This window comes from Pelodiscus sinensis, chromosome 2 (assembly GCF_049634645.1).
Source record: "Pelodiscus sinensis isolate JC-2024 chromosome 2, ASM4963464v1, whole genome shotgun sequence".
NCBI lineage: Eukaryota > Metazoa > Chordata > Testudines > Trionychidae > Pelodiscus > Pelodiscus sinensis.
This window is the reverse complement of record NC_134712.1, coordinates 223,513,004-223,531,910: the sequence shown is the minus strand read 5'-3', so window position 1 is coordinate 223,531,910 and position 18,907 is coordinate 223,513,004. Positions and strand designations below refer to the sequence as shown.

The following is an 18,907-nucleotide window of genomic DNA, read 5'->3' as shown; positions in this document are numbered from 1 at the left end:
CAAAATATCAAGTATTTTAGGTCTCAAAGTACATTCTATAGAATCCACGGGAAAGGCGGGCATTTCCTTTCCAGTAGGATAAAATTCCCATTTCTAACTATGCAGGAAGGAGTAAAATTTGAGGGGCACACTATATCTTTACTGTCACAGAGCCCAATTCTGTGAGTGCTCTCTGTAGGTATAGCTATACTGCAGCTAAGGGTGCGCTCCTAGCTTTGGTAAACAGATGCACACTAGCTCTGCTTTAACATGCTAAAATAGCAGTATGGATGTTGCAGAATGGGCGGCAGCACAAGATAGTCATCCAAGTTCAGAGCCATGGGGTCAGATGGGATTTTACTTTGGCTACTAGTCTGTGCCACCACCTCTTCTGCAATACCTACACTAACACAACTGGGAGTCTTGTGGCACCTTAAAGACTAACAGATTTATTTGGGCATAAGCTTTTGTGGACAAAAAAACACTTTGTCAGAGTTTTGCCCACAAAAGCTTATGCCCAAATAAATCTGTTAGTCTTTAAGGTGTCTTACGACACCTCATTTTTGATTATATAGACCAACCCCTCTGGTAAAAGTCTACACTGCTATTTTTAGCCTGCTAGCTTGCTTTGAGCTAGTTCATATCTGTCTCCAGGGCTGGGAAGCATGCTCCCAGATGCAGTGTAGACATACCTATTGTGTGGCTGTGCAGTAGGGGCTGGTGAGGTGGTCTGTTTGATTCCTCTAGTAATTCCCCCAGTGGGAGGAGTGGTAGTGATAACAGGAGGCAGTTGGAAGGGATGCTAAAGCAACTCCATGCCAATGTTTCCCCAAGGAACTGCCCAACTCTCCAGCTATTCACTAGTGTCAGATTTTGAACCTAATCTTTTCTACATTGTAAGATACAACCTCCATTATTAAATATAAATTGTACTGCTTTTTAATTACAGGTTACTTTCCACAGGATCATGTATCTGCTCAATTTATATTTTATCACTGTTACTGTAGGAAACATTTATTTGCACTCACTTAACTCATACTGGAAAAATGAATATTTGCCCAACAGCACATCACACTGTCAAATGTTCTGTGACTGTGTAAGAAAGACCCTTTCTCCTATCATAATGTATTACACATAAGCACCAGCCAGAAGCTATTGTTTCAACTATTTTACATTTGCAGTTGAAAAAATAATAAGCACTTCATAATGTAGTGCTCTACAGTTTACAGGAAAATGAATATATTTTGATTCCCAATCAAATATTTTGGCTTTTTGCCTTATATCAAGCATTCTATTGACATCGCTTAAGACAAGTTCAATGATGCTTATCACAACAAGGATGTTTACAGAAAGAAGACAGGCTGGTTTTCATTCAAAAGGAAATCAAATATTTGCCAAATGGAAAATATCTTAAATATACACACAAACAGCAATATAACATGACAAGGTTCTTTTGAATCTAATGTACTGTAGTTTGTGCTATCCCTTTAACAAAAATAAAGAACCGTAATTCCATCGGTATCTTTAGATCAGTTAAGGGGCAAAGTAAATGATAATATACCTTGAAAAGCAAAGCCCTGTGGTAGAAAGTCCCTTTCTTGATTTTACCAATGGGTACGACATTGCATTTCAGTTCAAATTCAATTTCGCTTATATGAAGTTCCCAGCTGAATTCATGTAATTTGTCTCTTTCAATTGGACCACCCATTTTATCTGCAACAAACCTGTTTTAAGGTACACCAAAAAATCAATTAAATCTGTCATTTCTATCATACATGCTTAATGGAATAATGCAGTTGTTTAAATACAAAAATACCTGTATGTCATATAAAAGTGTATTACTTTTGTTATATATGCATTTGTTTTATTATTCAGTTACTAGAAGTGTGCTCACCATTAAATAAATTAAAATGATAATGAAGATCATCGGAGCTGAGCAACTTAATATCAATTATCAAGAGAGAAGCAGCAAAAATTACATACAATTAATGACAAAGTAGTTCAGAAGCTAGGATTCATCTCTGAAGTTAGTAGAATCTTTTGCACTATTTACTACAATTTTTTCAGTACTACCATGTGTTTTAAGTAAATAACATCAAAGACATTAGAATATGAAATAAGAAAAATAAGGTCACAGCTAATAACTGCTGATTTATGAAAGCAACCCTATTACATTAAAAGTTATGCATGTGTTTATCTGCTTTCTTGAACCAGAGCCAACATTTGTAATTGTATTGATTTGTATTTTGTAATTTATATATAAAAATTAATGGACAAACCAAGGAAATCCAAGGTCAGGACTAAAAAAATGCCAGTGCAATTACTGTGAGAGTGCACTACTATCAACTACTATCACACAAGTGCATATGCCAAAAAATTAAGCCCTGATTCAGAAGTCTATTCCTGTTCATCAAAGCAGTTAGTATTACTTTAGGCACGTGCTTAAGTTCCATTAACTTCAACAGTCCATTGAAGGAACATCAGAAGTAACTTTTAAGGAAGAATTGAAAGGTAGTGGTTAGTATAACGTAGTGGCTCTAAAGCTTTTTACTGAGTACCCCTTCCATGCACAGAAGGTTACATAGGAGAAAGCTGCTAAAAATTCTGCAATGTCATTGGTTGCTCATGCTTATTCAAAAGCGATATAAACAAAAATGGCAGTAAGTTGTGGACGGAAACATTTTAAACATAAGACACAGAGAAATTTTAGAATGGAGAAAATTTAAGATTTAACTAGATGAAAGCTATTTTTGAGTTTCCAATCACAACATTTAAAAAACTAAGTTGTATTAACAATAGAAAAAAAAATTCCTTTCTCTTACCTTTGCCCCTAATATCTAAAACAAAAGACAGGACTATGCAGCACTTTAAAGACTAACAAAATGGTTTATTAGGTGATGAGCTTTCGTGGGCCAGACCCACTTCCTCAGATCAATTTGTGGAAGAAAATTGGCACGGCCATATATAGCAAAGTGATACAATCAAAAATAAGTGAACACATAAAATTGACAAATCAGACAGATTTGTCTGCAATGAAAAGTAACGTTAGTTCGAATTAGGATCTTTAATTCGAACTACCTAGTCCGTGCCGCATGTAGCCGCGGGCAGGTAGTTCGAACTACGGGGCATTTAAAAATGGCGGCGCCCGGGAACATGCAAATAAAGCCCAGGATATTTAAATCCCGGGCTTCATTTGCAAGTTTGAATGCCTACATTAGCCACCCTAGTTTGAACTAGGGTGGCAGTGTAGACATACACTTTATGTGTAAGCTGGCCTTGTGGACAGTCCATAAACTATGAGCCTGTAGATCAAGATATGCTCCTGACCTCATGGCTGAGGCAGGTAAAGATATATGTGAAGGCAGACCACCATTACTGCCATGTACTTGGTAAAAGCACACTCTGACAATAAGGGTCTGAATGGCAGGGTGGTAAATTGATAATGATAATCTGCTACCACGAACCTCCAAAATACCCTGTGGTCAGACTGGATCGCCACATGCAATTAGGCATCCTGTAAGTCAAGGACAGTATGCCAGCCTCCAGGGTCTACGGGTGAAATAATCATAGCCAACGGACACCATCCAGAATATTATTTTCTTGATGTATTTGAATCTACACTTATTGTCTTAGAACACACTTGTGAGAGGGATCCCTGGGGACCAGGTAGAGGTGTGGGATGAAGGGGCAGAAAGGAAATGCAGGATATATCCCAATTCCACCATGCTTAACACCTATTTGTCTGAGATTTGTCTGAGGTGATGAACTGCTAGGCACTTGAGAAATGGGATAATCTATCCAGAAAAGAGGGAATGTGCCAACGTGAGACAGGAAAACTTTACAAACTGTCAAATATTTTCCTGGAGTGGAAAGAGTATTTCCCTCCCAACTCTATGTATTTGTATTTTGTCTCAGACATAATAGCAGGAGACACACAGCAGAGTCTGTTGTATAAGGAAAAGTTATTTACTTATTCCCACAATATAAGAACTAGGGGTCATCAATGAAATCAATAGGTAGCAGGTTTAAAACAAACAAAAGGAAGTTTTTCTTCACTCAGTGCACAGTCAACCTCTGGAATGCCTTGCCAGAGGATGTGGTGAAGGCTATAATTTTAATAGGGTTCAGAAAAGAGCTAGATAGATTCATGGAGGTTAGGTCCATCAATGGCTATTAGCAGGGGTCAACAAATTATGGAAAACCCTACTCGCCAGACAAAAAAGGGACTCGCCATCCTCCTCCACAAAAAGTGTTTTTTTTCAATGGCATATATTCCTAATAAGAATAAGAACAGTAATTACTAATAAGTTATTAATAAATATAACCCAGGTTATTAATAAATATCTTATAAACCTCTACCTTTTCTCTCTGCTGCCACGTCTCCTCCCCTTGCTCCATCAGCTCCCCTGGTGCCTGCTGCCCCCTAACCCCTTACCCTCTGCTGTCCTGACTCCTGCCCTTCTCATTGCCCTCAGCCTTCCTGAAACCTGTCCCCCTCCACCAGCCCTTCTCTCCCCCCGTGCCCACTCCTCCAGTAGCCCCACTCTGATCGTGTGAGCTACCCCTCCTCATCCCCTCTTCTAACACCTCCCTCTACACACCTGCCCTGCCTCTCTCCTCTGGTGCTGGTCCCTCCCCTGCAGGTGTCTGCCCTTCTGCTTCACCCCCAGAATCTCTCAGCACTTGAACCCTCCTGGTGCCTCCCGCTTCCCTCATTGCCCCTACCCCCTTTGCTCTCTTTTTCCCTCACCACCCTCTGCCCCTGTTCCCCTCATGACACTATGCCCTCACACATGCCTTGCTCCATCCCCGCCTTCCTCATGCCCACCCCTTCTTTCAAGCCTTCTCCCAGCACCTCCCCCTCCCCCTCTAGCCCGCAGTGCCCTTCCCCTCTCCTCTGCCAGCATCACCCTGTCCCCCCGCCCACTGACACCTCCCCTCCTGCCCTTTTCCTCATTGTCTGCACTTGGTCCCCTGGCATTTGTTTCTCCTGCACCCCTGTTCCTTGGTGCCTTCCCCTTTCTTCTTCTTATTCTTCTCCTGACCTCCTCCCCTCAGCACAAGCCCCTTCCCCATATTTTCCTCCTCCCCTCCCCACAGACCAGGCCAGCCCAGCCCAGCCCCTTCCTCTCCCCACGGGCCAGCTCTAGGTTTTTTGCTGCCCCAAGCAAAATATTTTGCCCCCCCCCCACTTTGTTGTTGTCTTTTACACATATTTGCATTTTGCAATGGTTTTTTTTTCTTTTTTTGTCCCGGCATTTTAGCCCTATAAATATCAAATAGCATTTTCATTTGTTTTTTTCCATAAAGGCAAAGGTGCTTCAAGTGAACTCCCCCTTTCACTTGCTGCTGGGTCACAGCAGCCTTTTCCCTGCCCTGTCCAGCCCCTCCCTATGGGCAAGCACCCTTCACTCCCAACCCACAGGGAGTGCAGGGACAGCACAGAGCCAGAGAGGTGCAGGGAACAGTGGGGGAGTATGGGGGTGGCGCGGGGAACGGGAGGCACAGAGCCAGAAGGATGCAGGGATCAGGGGTATCAGGGTGCGGTGGAGGCACAGAGAATGGGACGCAGGGAACAGGAGAGGCAGAGGGATCGGGGTCTAGAGGCAGTGCAGGGAATGGGCAGCACAGAGCTGGGGGGCAGGGATGGGGGGGCAAGGTGTGGGGTGTAAGGACGGCACAGAGCCAAAGAGTTGCAGGGAAGAGGGAGAGCAGGGGATCCGGGGTGCAGGGGAGGTGTGGGGAACCGGTGGCGCGGAGACAAAGGGAGGCTGGGGCCGTGACAGGACTGGAGCCGGTGGGGCAGGCCCTGGCTGTGCCGTGCGCCGCAGCCAGCTCCCAGGGACACGCGGCCAGAGCCGAGATGCCGCAGCCCTTTAAAATCAGCGGGGCCAGGTCACGCCAGCATTCTGGTGTCCTGCCCCGCCTCCTCGTGCCAGAGCTGCACACAGGCAGCCTGGTGGGAAGAATCGCCGCACTTCCCCCTTCCCAGTGGCGCTGGGCTCCTCTGCTGGCCAGCGGATCGCATGGGGCCGCGCCGCCCGTAGTGAGGGCTTCGGCCAGCCCATCACAACGGCCCACCGGGCCAGTCCGCCTCTGCACTCACCAGCTGGAAAAATCTACTCGCCACGGGCGAGCGGACGAGTGCATTTGTCGAGCCCTGGCTATTAGCCAGGATGGGTAGAAATGACGTCCCTAGCCTCTGTTTCACTGGAGGTGGTGACAGGGGAGGGATCATGTGAGGATTACCTGTTGTGTTCCCTCCCTCTGGAGCATCTGGTATTGTCTCTGCGCCCCCCCCCCATACTCAGTCACTGTCACACACACACTTCCTCGCACGCTCAATTTGTGTCACAAAGTCAGTCTTTCACGTACAAAAAGTCTCTCTTTCACACTCACACACACTGTCTTTTTCTGTAGCCCTTCTGCCCGAGGCCCTGCCCTCTCCAGAGGGCCTGGAGCCAGCCAACGAGCACATATCAAAATTTGTGAAGTGCCCCCCCCTGAAAAAATTATTGCCCATTCCTACACAGTACAGTACTCACTGTGCAAGTGCCACAACCTGTTCTTTGGTTGTAGTTAATGGTAGGATTATTTTGGAAGCATCAATAATGTAATCCAGTAAAATGGAGTCAAATGGTGGCAGCCACGGTAACTTTTCAAGAACTACTTCCTGGACTTTAAGCATTGTTTGCAACTCTTCTTCTTCTTTTGGTCTTTCTTCTTCTTTTTTCCCTTTTCCTTTTCTTTAATAGAAAATAATGGATGTTTATTTAGAATGTGGTAATCTCTCAGAGTCAAATTCTAGCTGCATGGCTCTGTATATGGACACACCCAAAAATCCTATTTTGTGGGGAGGAGCCTGGGAAGTTCTCTCCTGATTCTGAATGCCTCCAAATCCAGTCAAAGAGTCTATTTCACAGGATCTGTGGACACTAGTTGTGGAAGGTTTAGGTACCAAGTGGCATTGTGCTCACATAATCCTGACCAGTTACAATGACATCAGCATATCCCTCCCTGTAAGGACTGTTTGTACTACTGGATCTGCAGTGGTAAGCACTACCAGTCTGAAGATAAGCACATAATAATAAGAGGTTTCTACAGCCTATATGTAAGCCTGTTTTTGGATCATTTTTGTAAATGAAGAGAATTTGGTCCCATATAATGTCGGTAATGTTATAAACAAAACAACTTCTATAGATCCTAGTTTTCACTTGAAAGAAGTCTGAGACGTCAAACAAACAAACAAAAACAATGAAATCGTTGAGCAAGTAATACTAAGCAAGTTGCTACAACCAAGGGATGTTAGCGTGTAATTGAATAGTCGTGTAACCACCTTAAATTTGCAGCTGTGTGGGATGGTAGGCAGGAGCCGATCTCCAAGGCGAGCCCATTTAAAAACCAGCTCCCCACACAGACCAGCTCCCATCCACCACCCAGCGTTGCTGTCTTTGATACAGAGGTAGCTATGCAGGGTGGCAGTAGCCCCTGTCCATGGGGGGCTCTGAGCTCACCACAGACAGAGGCTGCTCTGTGATAGCACCCTCAGTCTGTGGGAAGCTTGGCCCCCCCCATATACAGGAGCTGCTGATGTAGAGCAGCCTTTGTCCACAGTGGGCCCAGGCTCTCCATGGACAGAAGCTGCTCAGTGGGATGCTGGAGCAGCTTCTGCCCACGGGGAGCTTGGAGCCCCCCCAGATAGGGGCTGCTGCCAAGGAGCAGCCTCTGTCCGTAGTGAGCCGGGGCCCACCGCAGACAGAGGCTGCTTTGTGGCACCCTCCCCTGCCCACCCCCACCCCACCGATAGAGGCAGCAGTGTGGGGGTGGAAGACAAGCAGCACTGCAGAGCCGGTGCTGGGGGAAATTGGCTTTTAAGCCAGCTTCCCCCAGCACTGGCTTCTGTTTGCACGCCCCAGACTCCATAGGAGGCAGAAAGGTGGGGGCAGGTGGGTCCACAGAGCTGGCATGCATGAGAGCTGGCACAAAAGCCAGCTCCCCACATGTATCGGTTCCACTTGCCTCACTCACCCTCCATGCTGCTTCCTCTCTATCCGCATGGGGAGCAGACAGATCCAATGCTCGTGTGGAGTCGGCTTTTAAGCTGACTCCCCACAGGCACCAGTCCCACCTCCCCCTTGCTGCCTCTGATACAGAGGCAGCAAGAGGGGGAAGCGTGTAGTCAACAGGATCAACCAATAAGCCTAGGCTTATCAGTTAATCATGTAGTCATCTACATGTTGACATCTCTACTACAAAGTTCAACTACTATAGGGCATGTCCTAGTAAGATTTCATAAGAAGTCAATATATTTATTGATTATTCACTGCACATTCTGCATTCCTTACTGGAGCTTCTGATTTGAGAAATGCATATGATCATGAATGGCAATCACAAGATCTTGTTATATCTTTGTCTGTTAGATTAAAAAGCTGTCTACTACTAAACTTTTCTTCCTCATGGAGGCATGGCCACCTTTGAGCCCTATTTTAGGTTCTGCACAAACAGAACTCAGCCTAACCGGAGAATTAGGTCCCTAATTTTTAATAGTCAACACTTATTATTTATCAATAGTTTGCTTTTCAACTCCAAATTAAAATACCAAAATATTTCATCCAAATTATAATACCTGGAGCCTTTCTCTCTCGTGCTGCTTTTGGTGAGTGAAGAGGGAGATCGTCCAGAAGCTTCTTGTTTTTCCTCCACAGGAGATACCACTGAACTATTACAATTAAAAAGTAGTTTCCCAAATCCTGTTTACATTCTTACAGTAAATTTCAATTTACACACACACAAAGAAGCGCATAGGCAACATTAAGTATCACCATCTCTAGCAATACAACTCTTATCTAGAATGAAGGGGTGCTGTGATTTGTGGATGATTCCCCAAGAAAAAACTGGAAATATTGCTCCACAACCACTACCATTTTCTGTTGTCTTCTCATTCCATATATCTCCTTATCAACATCCATTTCTGTCTGCTCCACAGTCCATGCAATGTTGCAGGAAGTCATCTGTACAAAGGTGCCTCAGATATTCTCAACTCCCTCACCTACATATACAAGGCACCTCCCACAAATGAACAGGTAAGATAGCTACAGATGTATCTTCTAGGTCTCTCTGTAAGGGGCATCAGCTGTCAAAATGATGCCCCTAAACCCTGAGTTGGGACGATGGTTCCTCTCTCGCCTTCACAGCAAAAAGGAACCAGAAAGGATATCTCTGTGCATACTGGGCATTGTAGAAACCTCTGCCTTTCACCAGGGAGGGAAAGGCAACATGTTTATTTTTCCTCTTCCCCTCCATTCAGTCCGAGTGGGAAGATTGTCAATAGAGAGCTACTTCTTCTGGCTGAAATTGACAGACATTAATGTTAACAGACTTAACATTACATTTAATCATTTTTGTTGTCTTGGAAAACTGTTCATCACCCATTTCAATCAGAATTCTATTTTTAATAGACAATTGTCTTAAAACAGACCTATTCATTGAGGATATGTCCACACTGCAATTGCACTCTTCTGAAAGTAAATTGAAAGAACAGCGGGGGTTTTCCGGCGTTGGTAATCCTGTTTCTACGAGGAAGAACCCTTTTTTTCTGAAAGAGCTCTTTTGGAAAAAGGCTTGTGTGGATGGAGAGAAGGGTTTTTTTTTCTGAAAGAAGAGTTTTCCAGGAAATAACACAGTTGCCTCGGTGGACACTCCGTCCAAAGTAATCAGGACTCTATAGTTCCTGTCTCCTGGCCTCTCTTAAAACTGCAAGCATCCTGGACAAGCCTTGTGGCAGGAAGCCGGCCTAAGAGCAGCACCTCACTGCGCAGCTCTCTCTGCCACCCATGGCAGAGCCTCAAGTCTCCTGCGACTCCCCCTAGCCCCTGCAGGGAGGAGCCCCAGAGGTCCCAGGACCCACCTAGGAGAACCAAGAGGTGTGCACCCTTCTGGGCTGGAGCGGAGATCCTGTCCCTCCTCAAGCTGTGGGGCGAGAGACACCTTGCAGGATCTCTGATCCAAGCACCGAAACGCTGACATATTTGAGCGCATGGCCAAGTCCCTGGCGGAACGTGGACACCCACCCTGGACCATTGGAACAGGTCCAGAGTAAGGTAAAAGAGCTGTGTCAGGATTATGTCCAGGCTAGAGAGTGCAGCTCGTGCTCAGGGGCAGGACCCCACACCTGCCCTTATTACCAGGAGTTGCACCAAATCCTGGGGTGTGGGGAAAACGTCTTCCCCAGAATGAGCTTGGGATCCAGCTTGGTCAGGACCAGAAAGGCAGCTGGCACAAAGTGCTGCAAAAACTGCAGCATGGCCGTGTGGGGCCATAGCATGCCCGGGGGCTGCTCCGGCTCCATGGCTCACAAGAAAAAGCTGAGGCATCCACAAAAGCTTGGCAACCACAGCAAGCACTGTAAGAGCTTTGCTGTCCCTCAAAGAGGCAGGCAAGCATGCAGCAGAAGCAGAGAAACGTCTGTCTAGGGGGGTCCCTTTAAGCACATGACTCTGCAAGGCTCCAGCACCAGTACTCGGAAGCAACTGGTGACCTAAAGCCCTGCCTGAACTGGTTCCAGGTGGCCTTTTATGCGAGAGGGCATCCAATCAGTCAGGATGCACTCTTTTGAAAAAGCAGATCGCTTTTTTGATGCGCTTTTGTGTGTGGACACTCTCTTTCAGAAGAAGTTTTTTCGAAAGATCTCTTCCACAAAAAGCTTCTTCCGAAAGCAGCCTACAGTCTAGATGTAGCCTTAGGGTATGTCTACACTACCCCGCTAGTTCGAACTAGGAGGGTAATGTATGCATACCGAACGTGCAAATGAAGCCCGGGATTTGAATTTCCCGGGCTTCATTTGCATAAGCCGGCCGACGCCATTTTTAAATGCCGGCTTGTTCGAACCCCGTGCCGCGCGCCTACACGCGGCACGGGCTAGATAGTTCGAACTACGTAGCCATTCCGAACTATCTGTACACCTCATTCCACGAGGCGTACAGATAGTTCGGAATGGCTTGCTAGTTCGAACTATCTAGCCCATGCCACGTGTAGGCGCGCGGCACGGGGTTCGAACAAGCCGGCATTTAAAAATGGCGCCGGCCGGCTTATGCAAATGAAGCCCGGGAAATTCAAATCCCGGGCTTCATTTGCACGTTCGGTATGCATACATTACCCCGCTAGTTCGAACTAGCGGGGTAGTGTAGACATACCCTTAGACTTTTTTTCACTCCATTGGAAACAGTTTTGTTTAAAAGTCTGTCAGTATGTAAGCCTTGTCTGAATTTAGATGATTGTGTGACAGATATTGCAACCGCATGCTGTCTCTTTGGAAAAGCAGATTGTATTAGTTTTATGGATGGTTTATGTAACAATGTTGGCCAAGGATCATATGAGCTCTATAAGGGAGGGTGGAAAGAGCTGCAATAGCTCCTTCAGAACAAAGGACAATGTGAAGGGGAAGAGGTAATTTAGGTGAATCACTCAGGTTTAGATTCCTCTGGAAGGCTCGCATCTACTGATTCAAACAGATATTTCCAGAAACACCAGACTAAGGGCTTTTTGATATAAAAAAAGCTGGATTTAAACTGACTCAGGGGCTTCTCTCTGATCCAGCAAATGGATAAGATCCTCTGTCCAGCAGGGGCCTCAATGCTTGCAGAATGATTGGAAACACTTTGGCTGACTAGCACCTCATAAGGCTGATGAGTGACTCCTTGCACATTTAAAGGAGTTAAATATGATTACGGTTTTTATTGTTTTTTTTTCTGTAAGGCTTTTATCTGAAGAATAAATGCGCTTTCATAGAAAGTGCTCTGTGGTAACTTGCAACTGCTGGAAATATACTGTTCATAGCCCTCAGAGAGAATTCAAAGCACAAGTGCTGCTGGCCATAGGCAGTCTGGTTTGCTAGGCATAGCACAATGCAATCTTAAAACACCCAGTGAGAGTCAATATTATACAGAAAACAAAGGATAAGAATAAATTGTCAGTTTTCAGAATGGAGAGAGGTAAATAGTGGTATCCCCCAGAGATCTATAATGGGACCAGTCCTATTCAACATATTCATAAATGATCTGAAAAAAAGGATAAACAATAAGGTGGAAAAATCACAGAGGATAAATTAAGCAGGATAGTTGAGTCTCAGGCAGATTTCAAAGAGTTACATGGGTCTCTCAAAACTGGGTGACTGGGCAACAAAACGGCAGATGAAATCAATGTTGATAAATGCAAAGTAATGCACACTGGAAAACATAATCCCAACTACACATATAAAATGATGGGGTCTAAATTGGCTGTTGCCATTCAAGAACGGGGTCTTGGAGTCATTGTGGATAGTCCTCTGAAGTCCTCAGTATGCAGCAACCGTTAAAAAAGGAAACCGAATGTTGGTAATCATTAAGGAAGGGATAGATAATAAGATAGAAAATATCAGATTGTCTCTGTATAAATCCACAGTATGTCCACATCTTGAATACTGTATGCAGACATATTTTTGAGATGGGATGACCATATTTAGAATTGTAAAGGGCAACAAAAATGATTATGGATATGGAATGGCTTCCATATAAGGAGAGATTAATAAAACAGGGTCTTTTCAGCTTGGAAAAGAGACAACTAAGGGAAGGTATGATAGAAGGCTATGCAATCGTGACTGTTTCAGGGTAAATATGGAAGTATTTATTCCTCAAAGCATAAGAAATAGGGGGTAATTTCACCAAATGAAATTAATACGCTGCAAATTTAAAACAAACAAAAGGCAGCATTTTTTCACACAATGCATGGTCAACCTATGGAACTCCTTGCAGGAAGATGTGAAGCCCAAGAGTATAAAACTAGATGGCTATGTCTAGACTGGCATGATTTTCCAGAAATGCTTTTAATGGAAAAGTTTTCCGTTAAAAGCATTTTCGGAAAAGAGCAGCTATATTGGCACGGACGCTTTTCCACAAAAGCACTTTTTGCGGAAAAGCGTCCGTGGCCAATCTAGACACACTTTTGCGCAAAACAAATCTCTGCTGTCTACACTGGCCCTTTTGCGCAAAAGTTTTGCACAAAAGGGACTTTTGCCCGAATGGGAGCAGCATAGTATTTCCGCAAAAAGCACTGATTTCTTACAGTAGGAAGTCAGTGCTTTTGCGGAAATTCAAGCGGCCAGTGTAGACAGCTGGCAAGCTTTTCCGGAAAAGCGGCTGATTTTCCGGAAAAACTGGCCAGTCTAGACACAGCCGATAAGTTCATGGAGAATAGGTCCATCAATGGCTTGTAGCCAGGAAGGGCCAGGGTGGTGTCCCTAGCCTCTGTTTGCCGCAAGCTGGGAATGGGCGACGGGATGGATCACTTAATGATTACTTGTTCTGTTCATTCCCTCTGGTATTGGCCACTATTAGAAAACAGGATACTGGGCTAACTAGACTTTTGTTCAGACCCAGTATGGTTATTACTATATTCTTATGCGGTGTCTGGAGACCCAAGACCTGGCTGGGCATTTTCACAGTTGGAGGGATACAGGTGCAGCTACCCTGAAACTGTGAGGGTACGTCTAGACTACAGGCTTCTGTCGACAGAAGTTTTGTCGACAGATACTGTCGACAAAACTTCTGTCGACATAGAGCATCCAGACTACATTGCTTTGTCGACAAAGCGATCAGCTTTGTCGACATAAGAGCGTCCAGACTGCAGGACGCTCTGTCGACAGGAGGAGGCACCCGGAAGTGCTTCTGAAAGGTCACAAGGGCAGCCATAAAGCCCTGGCACTGCTGCAAGCTCTCTGCAGAGACGCGTGCTTAAAGGGATACTCTTGGATAGCCGTTGCTCTGCTCCTGCTTCTAGCTTGCCAACCTTTACAGGGAAAGCAAAGCTGCTGCAGTTTTCCTGGCTCTGGTTGCCTTGCTTTGTTGGACACCACAGCTGTGTATTATCTGGTTTGTCTGTTTGTTTGTGTGTTTGTTTGCTTCTGTGTGTGTTTGCTTGCTTGGGTTTAGACTTTTTGGGTTTTTTTGTTTGTTTGTATTTTTGTTCTTGTGTGTGTTTGTTTGTTTTGGTCTTTTGTTTGTGTGTTATTTTGGCTTCTTTGGGCATGAAACCTGAGCTGGCCCTGGGCAGGCGATGGCCCCACACCATGCTGCTGGAAGCTCTGCTTCATGCTCAGGAGAGCATGCTGACCTTTGCAGAAGAGCTGGATCCTGAGGCCAGCTTTGAGCCCCTCGCTCAGGATCCAGCTGCAGCCCTGCTGCCCTTGCCCCCCAACTTTTTCCCGGAGAGGCGGGTTTGGAGGCTGGACACCAGTTCGGACTGGTGGGACCGGCTAGTGCTGCAGCAGTGGGACGACGATCAGTGGCTCAGAAACTTCCGGATGCGGAAGGCCACCTTCTGGGAGCTCTGTACCTGGCTCGCCCCTGCCCTGCAACACCAGGGCACCCACTTGCGGCTCGCCATCCCCCTGGAGAAGCGCGTTGCCATTGCGCTCTGGAAGCTGGCCACCCCCGACAGCTACCGCTCTGTGGAGCATCAGTTTGGTGTGGGGAAGTCTACCGTTGGGGCCGTCTTGATGGAGGTAAGTCACTCTTGGGGGACAGTCCAGGGGGCAGTCAGGACCAGGCACAGGGAATTGGGGATAGGGTGGCACAGGCAGAAGCCCTCTCAGCCTCCCCCTACCATGGTGCAGGGCCAGGGAAGGGATTGTCTGGGGGACAAAGAGGGGAGCACTTCTCATCAGGTGAGCCAATCCCTTTAAAGTCCTGTGCTGTGTGTTTCTATTTCTCCCGTTCTGCAGGTGGTGACGGCCATCAATGCGGAGCTGCTCCACAGGACCGTTCGCCTCAGAGACCTGCAGACCATCCTGGCTGGATTTGCGGGGCTGGGGTTCCCAAACTGCGGAGGAGCACTGGACGGGACCCACATCCCTATCCGTGCCCCGCCCCATCGAGCGGCACAGTACATCAATAGGAAGGGCTACTTCTCTATGGTGCTGCAGGCTCTGGTCGACCACAGAGGACAGTTCACGGATGTTTGTGTCGGGCGGTCAGGCCGTGCACACGATGCCCGTGTGTTCAGGAATTCCTACCTGTACCGCAGGCTTCAGACTGGGGCATTCTTCCCAGAGAGGAACCTGGCTGTCGGGGATGTGCAGATGCCTACGTGCATTGTGGCCGATGCGGCCTATCCCCTTATGCCCTGGCTCATGAAGCCCTACACCGGCCACCTGGACGCGAGCAGGGAACTGTTCAACTCCCGCCTGAATAGGGCTCGCTTCCAGGTGGAGTGCGCCTTCGGCCGTTTGAAGGGCAGGTTTAGGTGCCTGCTGACGCGGCTGGACATGGGGGAACACAACATCCCCGATGTGGTTGCAGCATGCTGTGTGCTGCACAACCTCGTAGAGAGGAAAGGGGAGGCCTTCCTCCCTGCATGGAGGACACAGATTGAGATGGAGGGGAGGCAGTTTGGGCAGCCCCGGACAGCTGCCACCCGGCAAACCCACCAGCTGGGCCTGCGCATTCGGGAAGCCCTGAGGGAGGAATTCTCACAGGGAGGCCCCTGATTGTCCCCAGGGACTTCCACATGTGGGATTGCCCCATGCCCCTGGTGCCTTCCTCCCTGCAACTCCTCCCTGCCCCACATTCACCCATTCTACTCAGTCCCCACGCACTGAGAATGTAGACAGGTGATGTTGAAAAAAATCACTTTATTTAACTGTTTTTTTGTAACAATTGAAAATAAATAACTCTTCGATTCAGAGACAAAATAAAAATGTTTGCTTTAGAAAATAAAGTGCTTAAAAAAATGCTTCCCTCAGTTTGTGTCACTGGTGGGAAGGGGGAATATGAACTTGGAATGGGGGAGGGAGGCTCAGGGCTGAGGGGGCTGCCTGGAGGCCGAGTTCCTCCTGTTTTGGCTCTGGTGGCCTTGTCGCGCCCGGCTGCGCGTGCGGGATGCCACAGAAGGGGGCTGAGCAGGAGGTGGGGCTGGGGCTGTGGCTGAGGAGGGGGCAGGAGCAGAGGAAAGGGCAGGCTGAGGAGGAGGGGCAGGAGCAGGCAAAGGACCAGGGAAGGCCATGGCCCCCCTGGACGGCAGCGCAGATGTCCCTGTGCTGCTGCCTAAATTCTAGCAGCAACTGCCGGTGCCACTTGGCATCTGCCTCCAGCCTCCTTTCCATGGAGTCCTTCATCTCGTGAAGGACTCCAACGTGCTGGCGCACCAGCTCTAGATAGGTGCGCCAGTGCCTACGGGTGCCCTGCGGCTGTCTGGGTTGTCGGGCAGGTGGGGTGCCCCCCTCCTGGTCAGCTGGTCCAGCTGTGGAGGACAAGAGGGAAAAGTCGTCAGTCATGCATGCTCACCCTTTCCCTGAGAGGACATGCCCTCCTTCTTTTCAGCAGGCAGTGCCTGTGCTAGGGTCAGAGGCTGCTCTTGTGTGTCTCAGTAAGGCATGGTGTGGCCTGGCCCAGGCAGTGTGCAGGCCACCGTCATAACCCCCCCCACCCCCATGCATCCCCCATGGCTGAGCAACACGGATGAGTGTCGGGCCACGGTTGGGGTTCCCACAGAGTGCTGAGAGGCCTGCAGCTGCGAGGCTGTCCCAGCGTCTCCAGCCCATGCCTGCATGTGGCATCCCTGCCTGCAGGAACAAGCGGTGCCTAGCAGCCGTGTGGATGTAGGGGGGTAGCACGGTCCTCCCTGAGGGCAGCCATGGGTGTGCCCTCTCCCTCCCCCCGGGCCTTGCTCAGCATGACATATTAGAGCACTGCACCGTCCCCTTTGCTCCCGCCTGCCCTGCCCTGCCCTGCCCTGTGTGTGTTGGACCCTCACAGCACTCACCTGATGTTCCCTCCCCAGGGTCCGAGGTGGTCTGGGAGGCCTCCTGTGTCTCGAGGCCTGGCTCCTGGGTGCTCTGGGTGCCGTCCTCCTCCTCGTCTGCCTCCTCCTGGAGCTCCTGGTCCCCCAGCAGGTGTTCTGGCAGCTGTACAACGGGGGGCTCGAGCCCAGACTCCAGCAGTCTCTCAGGAGGCAGAGGATCCCCTGCCCCCAGGATCCTGTCCAGGTCCTTGTAGTAGTCACTGGAGTACGGCTTTTCCCCAGAGCGGGAGCTTTGCTCACGGGCCCGGACATACCCCTGCCTCAGCTCCTTCACTTTCGCCCTAACCTGCTCCAGTGTGCGGGGATGGTGGCCTTGTTTGGCCAGGTCTTCTGCCATTCTGGCAAAGATGTCAGCATTCTGCCTCTTGGTGGAGTGCATGGCCTGGAGGGACTCCTCCTCAGCCCAGAGGCCCAGGAGGGCTTTTATGTCCGGCCCTGACCAGGAGGGTGCCCGGCGCTTCGAGCCCCGGGGTTCCCGGGGGGATGATTCCCTGGAAGGGCCGGAGGGATTTGGGGGGGCTTGTCCCTGTGACATAGCTCGACCTGAACTGAGCAGTACAGCCCTGGTCTGCTCTGGAGCTCGCTTGCTGCCAGAGTGCTGCTCCTGGGTGCCTGTGCCTTTTAAAGATGGCTACTGGCAGGAACAATAGAGTTGCAAGCTGTGGCAGGAGTGTCCAACAGGGGTTCTCCCTGGAGGCCTTTTATGTCGATATAACTTTTCCCCTGCGTCCACACTGCTGTTTTGTCGACAGAACTACGTAGACAAAGGAGTTATTCCTCGTAGAATGAGGTTTACATACGTCGACAAAACTGCTGAGTTCTGTCGACGTTATGTCGATAGAACTCAGCGGTAGTGTGGACGCAGGTATAGTTTTGTCGACAAAAGTCCACTTTTGTCGACAAAACTCTGTAGTCTAGACACAGCCTGACTGTTTATGCAATCAGAGTGTGCTGACTGTTAACAAAACCTAAGGTCATACCTTGTTCTTTCTTTACTACTTTTTCTAAAAGAAGAAGAAGATGTGGTTCGTCCAGAACATAGCTCTTGTGACTTGTCCTCTGCACTGAGGGAACTGAAAAAATACAAGATATTTGTATACCTTTAAAATAGGACACTAGACTTGTTCAAAGCATAGCAAGTATACTAGTGATTGTGATTAGTTATTAAGTAGTAAAAAATCCAAAGATCCACATAACAAAAACTGTTCTCTGCCTCCAGGGTAAACTTGAAGGTGCCACCAGGGCAAAGGATTGTGTCAAGAAGGGCAAAGAAAGAATATTTGATAGAATTAGGGACCTGCAAAGAGCACTGAGTTGTAATAGGTGATCTCAGAAATCTTTATGGTATCACGTACAGCATAAAAATGAGAACAGGGTTCAATTAATAGATGTGATGACAGCAGAGAAGTGGATTTGGGACTTACAAGATATTGACAGAGCCTTGTCTAATAAGACTGTTTAGATTAAATGATTTTCAGAGTACCAATTTCCTGAGCTCAAATGTAACAGGGTTTGTTAGGTGTATTTTAACTTTAGTAGGAAAGGGGAAGTCATCAGTTTTTGACATTACTGACCCACAAATGTAGAAGGCTATCTAAGAGTAGGATGCTTCCCTGTTTCTTGCTTTGAGGTAAATATATGGTGACCATATTTTCTGAACTAAAATTAGGGACACTTTAGCCATGCCTCCTGGCCCCCCTTTAGTCATACCCCTTGATCCCCATTATCCACGCCCCTTGCCATAAGAAGTCCCACCTCTGAAGGTAGTACTCCTGGGATCAAGATGGACAAATGACCAGGGTCAAGATGGACACATAACCAGAAGTAAAGGGTATCATGTGACCCCTCTAAGAATTCCTCCCCGTCCTCCTACCAATAGGGACGGGTTTGGCCCTCACAGGACATTCCATGTAACTATCCTGCAATTTCATTAACCCCATTTGCATTGTATTAACTTGGGGGGAGAGGCTGGGAGAAGTGTTCCCTCTAAGATTTTCCTCCCATGAGTGGAGTGAATTTTGTCTTGTGCACCAGTATTGAATTCATGTGCGCTTGTTTGGATGTGCCATTGTGGCACCCAATTTCTTAATAAATA

General features: G+C 47.6%; 2 protein-coding genes across 10 annotated transcripts in view; both read right to left on the bottom strand.

Moving 5' to 3' along the window:
- ARMC3 (armadillo repeat containing 3) overlaps positions 1–18,907 on the bottom strand; it is a 140,376-nt gene that overhangs the window by 2,275 nt on the left and 119,194 nt on the right. For 7 of the 9 annotated variants that reach the window (XM_075922516.1, XM_075922510.1, XM_075922513.1 and 4 more), the window contains 4 exons: positions 17,793–17,885; positions 8,606–8,698; positions 6,525–6,725; positions 1,541–1,703 (listed from right to left, as the gene is read on the bottom strand). In XM_075922516.1, coding sequence (XP_075778631.1) covers positions 1,541–1,703; positions 6,525–6,725; positions 8,606–8,698; positions 17,793–17,885 — 550 coding nt within the window. The remainder of the gene's footprint in view (positions 1–1,540; positions 1,704–6,524; positions 6,726–8,605; positions 8,699–17,792; positions 17,886–18,907) is intronic. The other 2 variants (XM_075922515.1, XM_075922518.1) reach the window with 2 other exon arrangements.
- Positions 13,768–17,770, bottom strand: LOC142827362 (uncharacterized). Its single transcript, XM_075922519.1, has 2 exons — positions 16,774–17,770; positions 13,768–16,251 (listed from the first exon to the last, which is right to left on the bottom strand). The coding sequence occupies exons 1-2, from the start codon at positions 17,345–17,347 to the stop codon at positions 15,761–15,763; spliced, it is 1,065 nt and encodes a 354-aa protein (XP_075778634.1). The 5' UTR covers positions 17,348–17,770; the 3' UTR covers positions 13,768–15,760.